Source organism: Neltuma alba, unplaced genomic scaffold (assembly GCF_004799145.2).
Source record: "Neltuma alba isolate B1F8T4 unplaced genomic scaffold, ASM479914v2 tig00006741_pilon, whole genome shotgun sequence".
In the NCBI taxonomy this organism is placed as follows: Eukaryota; Viridiplantae; Streptophyta; class Magnoliopsida; order Fabales; family Fabaceae; genus Neltuma; species Neltuma alba.
The window spans coordinates 46526-56601 of record NW_021634568.1 but is presented as its reverse complement, the minus strand read 5'-3'; the positions used below and the strand labels follow the sequence as shown (position 1 = coordinate 56601).

Sequence of the window (10076 nt, the reverse complement as noted above, 5' to 3'; positions counted from 1 at the left end):
GATCAAATTTCCCTTCATTTTAAATATTGTTTTTAAAATATCACAGCCCTTATTGGTCCGTCGGTCGGAAAAAAATTTTTAAAAATTTTTACAACTTCAGTATAACAGTTAACAACTTTTGTAATGCTATTAACAACTTCAATATAGCAGATAACAACAGGTTTTCTGGGAAATTCAATAAGCTCCAGCGATCGGAAATAATTTTTTCGAAAATTTTTACAACTTCAATATAACTATTAACAACTTTTATAACACTATTAACAACTTCAGTGTAGCGGCTAACAACAGGTTTTTGAGTTTGTCAACGATATTACTGAAATTATAAAAATGCCACTTTTTAAATTTTTCAAAAAACCTGTTGTTAACTGCTATATCGAAGTTGTTAATAACATCACAAAAGTTGTTAACCGTTATACTGAAATTGTAAAAATTTTAAAAAAAAAGTAATTGTTAACGTTATACTGAAGTTGAAAATTTTTACAACTTCAGTATAACAGTTAACAACTTTTATGATGCTATTAACAACTTCGATATAGCAGTTAACAACAGGCTTTTTGGAAAATTCAACAATTGATCGCTGGAGCTCCGATGGCCGAAAACATTTTTTTGAAAATTTTTACAATGTCAATATAACGGTTAACAACTTTTATAATGCTATTAACAACAGGTTTTTCGAGAAATTCAAAAAGTAGCAATTTTACAACTTCAATAATGCCGTTAACAAGTTCTGTAACTCTATTAACAATTTCGGTATAGCATTTAACAATATGTTTTCTTAAAAATTCAAAAAAATGGCATTGTCACCACTTTAGCAACTATTTTTTTTTTAATAGAATTTTTACAACTTCAGTATAACAGTTAACAACTTTTGTAATGTTATTAACAACTTTAGCATAGCAGTCAACAACAAATTTTCTGAAAAATTTAAAAAGTAGCATTTTTACAATTTCAGTAATGTCGTTAACAAGTTTTCTAACTCTATTAACAGCTTCGGTATAGCATTTAATAACAGGTTTTCTTAAAAATTAAAAAAATGGCATTTTTATAACTTTAACAATTATGTTTTTTTTGAAAATTTTTTACAACTTCAGTATAACGGTTGACAACTTTTGTAAGTCTATTAACAACTTTAATATAGTAGTTAACAATAGGTTTTCAGAAAATTCAAAAAATGGCATTTTTATAACTTCAGTAATACTGTTAACAAACTTAAAAACCTATTGTTAACCGTTATACTAAAATTGTTAATAGGGTTACAAAAGTTATTAACTGTTATACTGAAGTTGTAAAAATTTTCAAAAAAATTGTTTTTCTCCGCTGGAACTCCGGCGACCAATTGTTGAGTTTTCCAAAAAATCCGTTGTTAATTGATATACTGAAATTGTTAATAGCGTTACAAAAGTTGCTAATGGTTATATTGAAGTTGTAAAAATTTTCAAAATAATTGTTTTCGGTCGCTGGAGCTTGTTGAATTTCCCAGAAAATTTATTGTTAACTGCTATACTGAAGTTGTTAATAGTATTACAAAAGTTGTTAACCATTATACTGAATTGTAAAAATTTTCAAAAAAATTTTTTTTTCCGACCAACGGAGTTCCCGTAACCAATTGTCAGCCTATCACTGGAGCTCCGGTGACTGCCGCCGCCGGAACTCAGGCGACCGGTTGACTAGTGGGGGCTGTGATGTTTTAAAAACAATATTTAAAATGAAGGGTAATTTAGTCTTTTCTTTTAACATAATAATCCCAATTTGGTCTCTTAAGACCAAATTAAAACCAAATTGGGATTTTTTAAATTCAACAAACCATTTGGGGATTATGAAGTTCAAGTGATATTTTTCTGTCTTTTTGCTGACATTTTAAGGTCACAATATCGCTTTGCATATAAAATTTTTTAAAATAGTTTGCATAACATAACTTTATATGCATATGCATGAAGAGAGAGAAATTTTTGATCCTATGAATATACTATTTTGTCTTTTACTTATTATAGTGTAAATAGTTATTTTTTAAAAAAAACAAATAAATTAAATAGGAGTAAACTTAAAAAATTGTCATACTTTAATGAGAAGTTAATATAATTTAAGATTTTTCTTGGTTTATACTACCTCCGGTTTTTAATATAAGACCCTGTTTGACTTTTATTTTAGTCCTCAATATAAGACCTCAATTCACTTTGTCTCTCATATTTATACATATTTTTTTCAAAGTAGCCCTTCTAACAATAATAGTTCTAGTCAATACACTTGATCAGCAAAGATATTTTAGGAAAGACAACACCTATTTAAAAAAAATAACTAATTCAATTTACTTCTTTAATCTCCTCAAATTAGTTAACTGTTTCTATAATTAGGACCGAAAATAGTATAAAATATGTTAAAAATGCCTCGTAAATAAAACTGGGAAGACATACATGAAACAGATTAACAGAGAGTAGAAATAGATTATGCGGATCATGCGCTCTTTTCCCATAGCGGACTTTCAACCATTTGGAAATCTATAAACCTCCCGCCCGGGCACAACCGTTTCTTTTTGTCTCCCACTGGCCACTGGATAAAATAAAACACGTTCACATTTTATTCTCTTGGCCTTAGCAGAAAATGAAGAGTTTTGATATTAACCTGACTCCTACAGTCCTACGAAGGATAATGAAACAGCAGATTGGATTGTTGTGAGTTGTAGGACAGAGATGCGGCCTGTTGGGTGGATTTTTGAGACCTGTATGGAACTGTGGTATTTCTGATTGTCAGGGTTTTGAGAAGAAGTGGCATTGGCTAAGTTTGCTGTCGGACTAGTTTGTTTAGGTTGTTGTTGTTGTTTTTTTTTTTTTTGGTGTTGTTTAGCTTGTTATGTTCGGTGTCTTGTTTTGTAGTTCGTTTTTGGTGAATTGTTGTGTGCAGGTTTGTATCTTTAGTTTTTTTGAGAGCTTCTATTTAGTTTTTGTTAGTGGTGCTTGTGCTCTTTTTTTTTAAAAAAAGAGAGAATAAAATTGACTTTTTTTTTGGCGAACTTATGTTTTATTTAATCCCAAAATAAAGAAGAAGATTTAAACTAAATAAAATAACGAAGGATCCGTTAGTTGGATGCCACAAGAGTCAACAAAGTGTGGCTGGTGAATTCTCTCTCTCAGATCCGTTGGGTGCTTGAGTCGATGCGTCACAAATTAATTTAGCAAGTCAAAATCTTAAAACCTGATTACCCAACTCCACTAATGTAAAAGGAAGTTGGAAATACCAGCAACATCCCAATTCCCATATCCGGTTACAATTAGGGCCTCTTATTTCAACTCACTGAAAACGTTTATTTTTTCAAAAGCACTTTTGGAAACAAAAGAATAGTTTGTGTGTTTGCGTTTTAAAATACAATTTTAAAAAAAGCAATTATTATTTTGGAAGTTACTTAATAAGTTATTCTTTATGGTTACCCCGAAAACCAAGATAACTTTTGCCTTTTCACGACATCTTTTTGTTTTTTGTTTTTTGAGCAAACATGAAATCTTTAAAAACTAAATTGCTTCTTACAAACTTGCTTGTTTTCCAAAATTTGAGGAAACAAGCCTTCAAACACAAACTACTATTTTAAGTTTCACCATCATTATCCAAACTTAATACTAGCAGATCAAAATGCCAATTAAAAGGAGTATAATTACTATTGATTATGCGGAATAGATAAAATTGCAACTCCTTGTACTGAAACACGGGCCGAGTAAAATTGCCTCATTTTCTTCACCGATAAAATTGGCACAATGGACAGATAACTAGATTCCTTAAAAATGATGTCTAGTGTTGGGTTATGTGTATGGAAAATATTTTGTTAAGAAAAGCAAAGCTCACTCTGATGACTTCTAGTCTTCAAGAGGATTGATTAGTTTCTAATGGTGACTGATTTCTAACACAAAAATTCGTCTCATTTTTTTCAAAAGTTGCCATTATAAAATTTGTGTTCGAAGAAGAATAAATAATCTTTTTTCCGTACACCACTCACTTTTTCATTTTTTTTAAAAATACAAAAGCATGGGGAATTAGAAAGGGGGTATCCCACTCCCTCCGTGTCTCAGCTTTCTTCCCGGGTCAAGGTCCCGGTGGCTTTTTTATATCCAAATCCCAACGCATTATGGTTCACTCCCCCGTCCTTCAATCTCTCTGCTTTTCACTTCCCGTTCTCATTTCTCGCTAAACTTCTTCAATGGCTTCTCCACCCATTCTTCATCTACTGTGTCTCTTCTCTCTCATTTCCTTCACTTCATCATTCGCATCCATTACTCTTCCTATCTCGCCCTTGCACGCCAAACACCCGTCTTCTGATCCCTTTCAGACCCTCAAAGTAGTTGCCTCTGCTTCCCTGACCAGAGCTCACCACCTCAAGCACTACAAATCCAATTCCAGCTCTTCCATCATCAAGACCCCCGATTACCCCAAAACCTACGGTGGATACTCCGTCGATCTTAGATTCGGCACACCCCCTCAAACCTTCCCTTTCGTCCTGGACACCGGAAGTAGCCTCGTCTGGTTCCCTTGCTCCTCTCGTTATCTCTGTTCCAGATGTTCCTTCCCCAACATCGATGCCTCTAAACTCCCCAAGTTTATCCCCAAGAATTCTTCTTCCGCCAAGTTTGTCGGTTGCAGAAATCCAAAATGTGGTTGGATTTTCGGCCCCGATCTTCAGTCCCGATGCCAACAATGCGAACCCGGTGCCCGAAACTGCTCGCAGATTTGCCCCACTTATATAATTCAGTATGGTTCGGGTTCAACCGCTGGCTTGTTACTTTTAGAGAGCCTCGACCTTCCAGGGAAAATCGTACCCGATTTTGTCGTTGGGTGCTCCATCATGTCGATCCGTCAACCGGCCGGCATCGCCGGGTTTGGTCGAGGCCCTGAATCGCTGCCTTCGCAGTTGGGTCTAAAGAGATTCTCTTACTGCTTGATCTCTCACCGGTTCGACGACTCCACAGAAAGCAGTGACCTCATTTTGCAGAGTGAGTCCTCCGGCGGCACTAAAACCGATGGCCTTAGCTACACTCCATTTCAAAAAAACGCAGCCGCAAGCAACCCAGCATTCCACGAGTATTATTACTTAACTATTCGAAAAATCATCATCGGTGGCAAGGTGGTCAAGATTCCGTCCAAGCGTTATGAGCCAGATTCAGACGGTAATGGGGGCACCATAGTGGACTCAGGCTCCACCTTCACATTCATGGAAAGGCCCATTTTCGATATGGTGTCACAAGAATTCGAGAAACAGATGGCTAATTATACAAGAGCCAAGGAAGTAGAAACCCGATCCGGTTTGAGCCCCTGTTTCGATTTTTCAGGCCTGAACTCGATTTCTTTCCCGCAATTCACCATCAAATTCAGAGGGGGTGCCAACATGACATTGCCCGTAGAGAACTATTTCTCGTTGGTGGGCGAATCGCAGGTTGCCTGCTTGACGATTCTCTCGGACAACGGGACCATCCCGGCGGTGGCCGGGGGGCCGGGGGTGATTTTAGGGAACTATCAGCAGCAGAATTTCTACGTGGAATATGACTTGGAAAATGAGAGGTTTGGATTTGGACCTCGAAGTTGCAAGAAGTAAACCTAGGCACATTCGTCGCAAGAACGCCTTGACTGGGACGGGGCGATTAGGTAACCGAGTGGACGACTCATTGACTCGCCGCGGCGGTGGGTGCGGCAGAGATGATGACCGTTGGATACCGCCGTTAGTATGACGGTATACGAAGGGCCTGGGGTGTGGGGTGTTGCGGTGGCCGCCTGATCTGATTTGTTTTATTTTTGTTGATTAATAATGATTGAAATAACACGGAACAGTGGGCGGAAGTACAGCTTATTGATATTAGTTTATTATTATCTTTCAATAATTGTATCATCAAATGTCGAGGTTGGAATAATGATTCGGTAATTAAAGAATTCAGACATTTCTGTATCGTGGTATTATTAATTGAATTTACGAAATTACAGTGGTGCGGTTCAAATGCAGAAGAATTGACTCCAGAAAAATACATATTAATAATGATAGAAAGATATCGTATTTGTGTAACGTGCATAATGGGTGGCGGCCGATATGAGCAATATGCTTGAAGCGGGTGAAAAGGCACAGTTTGCTTTTGGGCATGGGTCTTGGGTAAGGATTCATGGAGTGTTTAATTTATTTTCCTTCCATACAAGGGAGGATGTATTCCTAAATCTTTACGGCGTCCTTCTTTTTTCTGATCCGAGCGAAAAGGGGCTTCTTTCCAAATAGGATGGATTCCTTTTTCATGTTCTTTCGGAAAGTTCTCTTTCAGTGGTGCGTAAGGCAAGGCAAGAGGTGTTCCGATAAAGCTTTTTATCCTTGTCTGTTATCTTCTGGCTTCTCCGGGGCGTTATCTGCCTTGTCGGTTTATCTTGTTTAGTCAGGGACCCTTCTTTAAATTTCTTTACTGTTGTTTTGTCATATGCCAACAGTCGGACGAGACAAAAAGCACCAACCTGGTAAAAAAGAAGTATAAGGTTAATTTAACCATCTATAATGTTGTTGACTTTTGCATACATTATTTGGAATGGAATTTGGCCCAGGCAGTGAAATGAAAAATCAAACAGATATACATGGAGACGGTAACAAGAGTTAAAAGAAGATGCAGGGCCACCTGATTTTAGTGATCTCCCCGATCGTCCTCACGCGGGGGCGGGTCGTAGTGGTTTTTAGTTGTAGTGATAAGATGCAATAATTGGGAGAGAGTGAGAGGGTACAAAAGAAAGCAACTCCACAGACGTCAATTGTCGCTGGGGTTATTTTATTACAGCGAGGTCGGATGGGAACGGCACCACTAAATTTATGGCAAAAACAAGAAACCATATCCTATAATTAACTTATGGCCCACATCACAGTGACATGCTTTCTTATCTTAATTGCATTTGCACTAAGAATTCCGAAATCTGCGAGAAGGCGCTGCGAAGAAAGGGAAGAGATGACTTGAGAGAATGGGTTTGAATTTGTGGGGGAGAGCAGGAAGAGTGATGATGAAGGCTGGAAGCTCGTAATACATAAAAATTAAAGCGAGGCAAATGGACACGTGGAAGGGTTGTTAATTGGAATCTCCACTCATCAGTTGCCACTTTAAAAAAGTGAGGGGGTGGCACACCGCACCCTACCCTCATCACACTTTCAAAAACAGGACGTTTCTTAACGCCAACCTTGCTCAGCAGCGCTTTCTTCGTCCCCTGTTGTTGCCTATAGATCAATCAGCATTGGAGTATTCGAAGGATTTGATTCACTGGATCGGATGTACGCGTTTCTCCTACATAAATTACTCACTTCTATGGGGAGAGGAAAAAGCTTTCCCAGTTTCTTTTCTTTGCATTTCCATTCACTTTCTATCTCGATTATTAAAATTGTAATTAAGCTGAATAGACGACGAGCAGTAAAAGCAAAATTATATTTTTAATTCAAAACCTCAAAATTCATCTTTATTGACAACTTACATTATATACATAATTAAATTCAACTTTATATTGTATAACACAGAACTCTGTGTGCTAACTCAGATTCATAATAATGGCATCTAACACGCATGTGTGAATGAGATTAAGAGAGTGTTTGGACAGAAATTAAATCATAATTTTAAAAATAATTTTACGGTATACAAAATAAATATGTGAGAAGAGTTTTATTTCTACTTGTATGAAAGATACTTTTAAAAAGCACTTTTGAAAATATCCAAACACGTTCTAAAGATAGAGGAAAAGATTTTTAAGGGGAAAAAAATGAGAAGAGAAGAATTTGATGTGTTTCGCTTGAAAGTACTGCTAATACACAACAAAACCAGTACATATTCCATTCCTAATTGGAGATTAATTAGGGCTCGTTTACAATAGATTATAAGTAACTTCTTAATAGATTTACAAAATATGAGGTAAGTATGTGAAAGAGTTTTGTTTTTATTTATTTAAAACATATTTATAAATACTCATATAAATAATTTCAAATGAGCACTTAGTCACGAGGGTATAAGATTCAGCTTAATTAGAATTGACAAGTAGATAAAAGAAGCCATGTGGAGCACATGCCATGCATGGACTGTCTCTCAATCAAGGTGAATGACTAATGATCAAGAAAACTGATGAAGGGCCCCCCGGTAACCGCTCGGTGATCTCAATCAAAGTGAATTACAAAAATTGCACAAACACGTGATAATTGAATAATTAGTTGACCGTTGAAACATGCTTGCTTAACTATTACGTCTCCTGCGGTGCTTTTGCCTTTAATTTTGCGTATGTTCCTGGCCTTTTTTTTTTTTTCATTCTTTCGTTGGCACTTTTTGGTGCTGTTCCACAGATCTGTCTAATTGCCTAGCAGTAACTTGTAAAAGGAAACATGCATCTTGAACGTTGTTAGTGCAGCACTTTCATTTCTTTCCTATTTCACTGATCTTTCATTTATTCTAGAAATTAAGATATAAGAACTTCTTTTAAAGATAAATGCCTGAACTCAAAACTTTACAAGCTAATTAGCAGTTGACTCATCAAATTTATCTTTTTAATTAAAAAAAAAATCCTTTGGACGTAAACATTCCTGATTAATAATCTTTTCTTTGGTGCTAACCCCCCCCCCGAATTTACGTACCTTTATTTTCCGAAATCCACAAGTGAGTATATTTTGTTGTGTGTGTGATGATCTCTCTAATTATATGAAGATTGCAGAGTGGGGCAATGGACTTGTACGCTTGATGGAAGGAGGAGGGCATGGGCAGACATAGAAGTTTCAGCCTGATCAGTATAATGGGACCTGGGGCGCACAATGGAAAATCGGGGAGCAGTCTGCGCTGGGGAAACAATGAGTAAACGCAACCTTTCTTTGTTATGAAAAGAAAAGTGAGAGATCCATCGAGGCCTTGATTTTATGAAGCTTCACATTATTAATGTCCTTTTCACACGTCGCATAATCCCCACCCAATTGACCCTTCACCCACCTAATCATAGTAAATTTATTTTTTTAAAATTTAATAATTAGACAACAGTATTTCGAAATCTGTGACTGATCTGTGAATCTAAACCATCCCGGTGCCCTTTGCGCATCAGTTTGTCTTGAGAAGAATACAGAGCATGGGTGGCTGGCTTATGATGATTTGGGATTCACGATAAGGAGAAGAAGCAGGTAGAAGAGGGAACACATATAGCAACAGCACTTTGTATATGTGATAAGGTTTGGTCTCATTTATTATTTTGCCTTTGTTTTTTACCCCAGAGATGTGGAAGAGTCCACAAGAGCAGTGGGTTGCTTGCGCGACCTGTGTCTCTCTTTCCAAGGGGCCATCCGCTGTCTAACATGGAAGACTGAATTCAATCATGTTAAGCTAGAAATTAAACCCAATGGGGACCAACCAATTCGTTTGTCATCATCCCCTTGAACCTGACCGCTTAACCGCCTCTAGCATGTTTAACCACCCACACTTGTCGGATTCATTCAGTCCAATCCATGGATCCACTTGTGCTCATTTTTCTCATCCTCACAAATGCCTCTGCCAATTCCCAAATGCTCAAAATAAACCATTTTCCTTCCTTTACTCCCTATTGGGCCAGCCCATTTAGCTTTGCACTTTTACCGCTCCATTTTTTAGCATTTGATTCATTTCAGCGAGGACGTGGTATCAGTTACCGAATAAGATAATAATGGGTTTGATCTAACCCTGAGGTATCGGTGCTACCTTTTAATTTTGCCTGCAAGGGTTGGGCTGACTGGTGTAAGCGACCGAGTCAATCTGGCGAGGCAAGATTAGTCTGGCCGATATATGAATTAGCGATAATATCCTACTCAAAAAAAAGAAGAGGAAAATTAAAAATAATGTTTAACATAAAATATTAATATTAATTTCATAACACATTATTCAAGTTATCAGCCATGAATAGATAGATAGTAGAATTCACTCCTCACCCTCCACGCTGTTTGCCACTGTCATTGTCTCTTGTTTAACAATTACGCACATGATCATTTTGTTGAGTAATTTAATTTTAATATGGAAATTAAAATTACTGGAATGCTTCGGCGCGGTATAGAACCCCGCGTCGGTTGCATTTGGGAAAACCTCAGTTGCTGCCGAGAC

The 10076-nt window shown here is 37.0% G+C and overlaps 1 protein-coding gene across 1 annotated transcript; it reads left to right on the top strand.

Annotated features, from left to right (window-relative positions):
* The first annotated feature begins 4094 nt into the window (after positions 1–4094).
* LOC114751021 (probable aspartyl protease At4g16563) lies at positions 4095–5957 on the top strand. The gene has a single exon (XM_028939683.1). The coding sequence runs from the start codon at positions 4184–4186 to the stop codon at positions 5570–5572; it is 1389 nt and encodes a 462-aa protein (XP_028795516.1). The 5' UTR covers positions 4095–4183; the 3' UTR covers positions 5573–5957.
* Positions 5958–10076: the final 4119 nt, after the last annotated feature.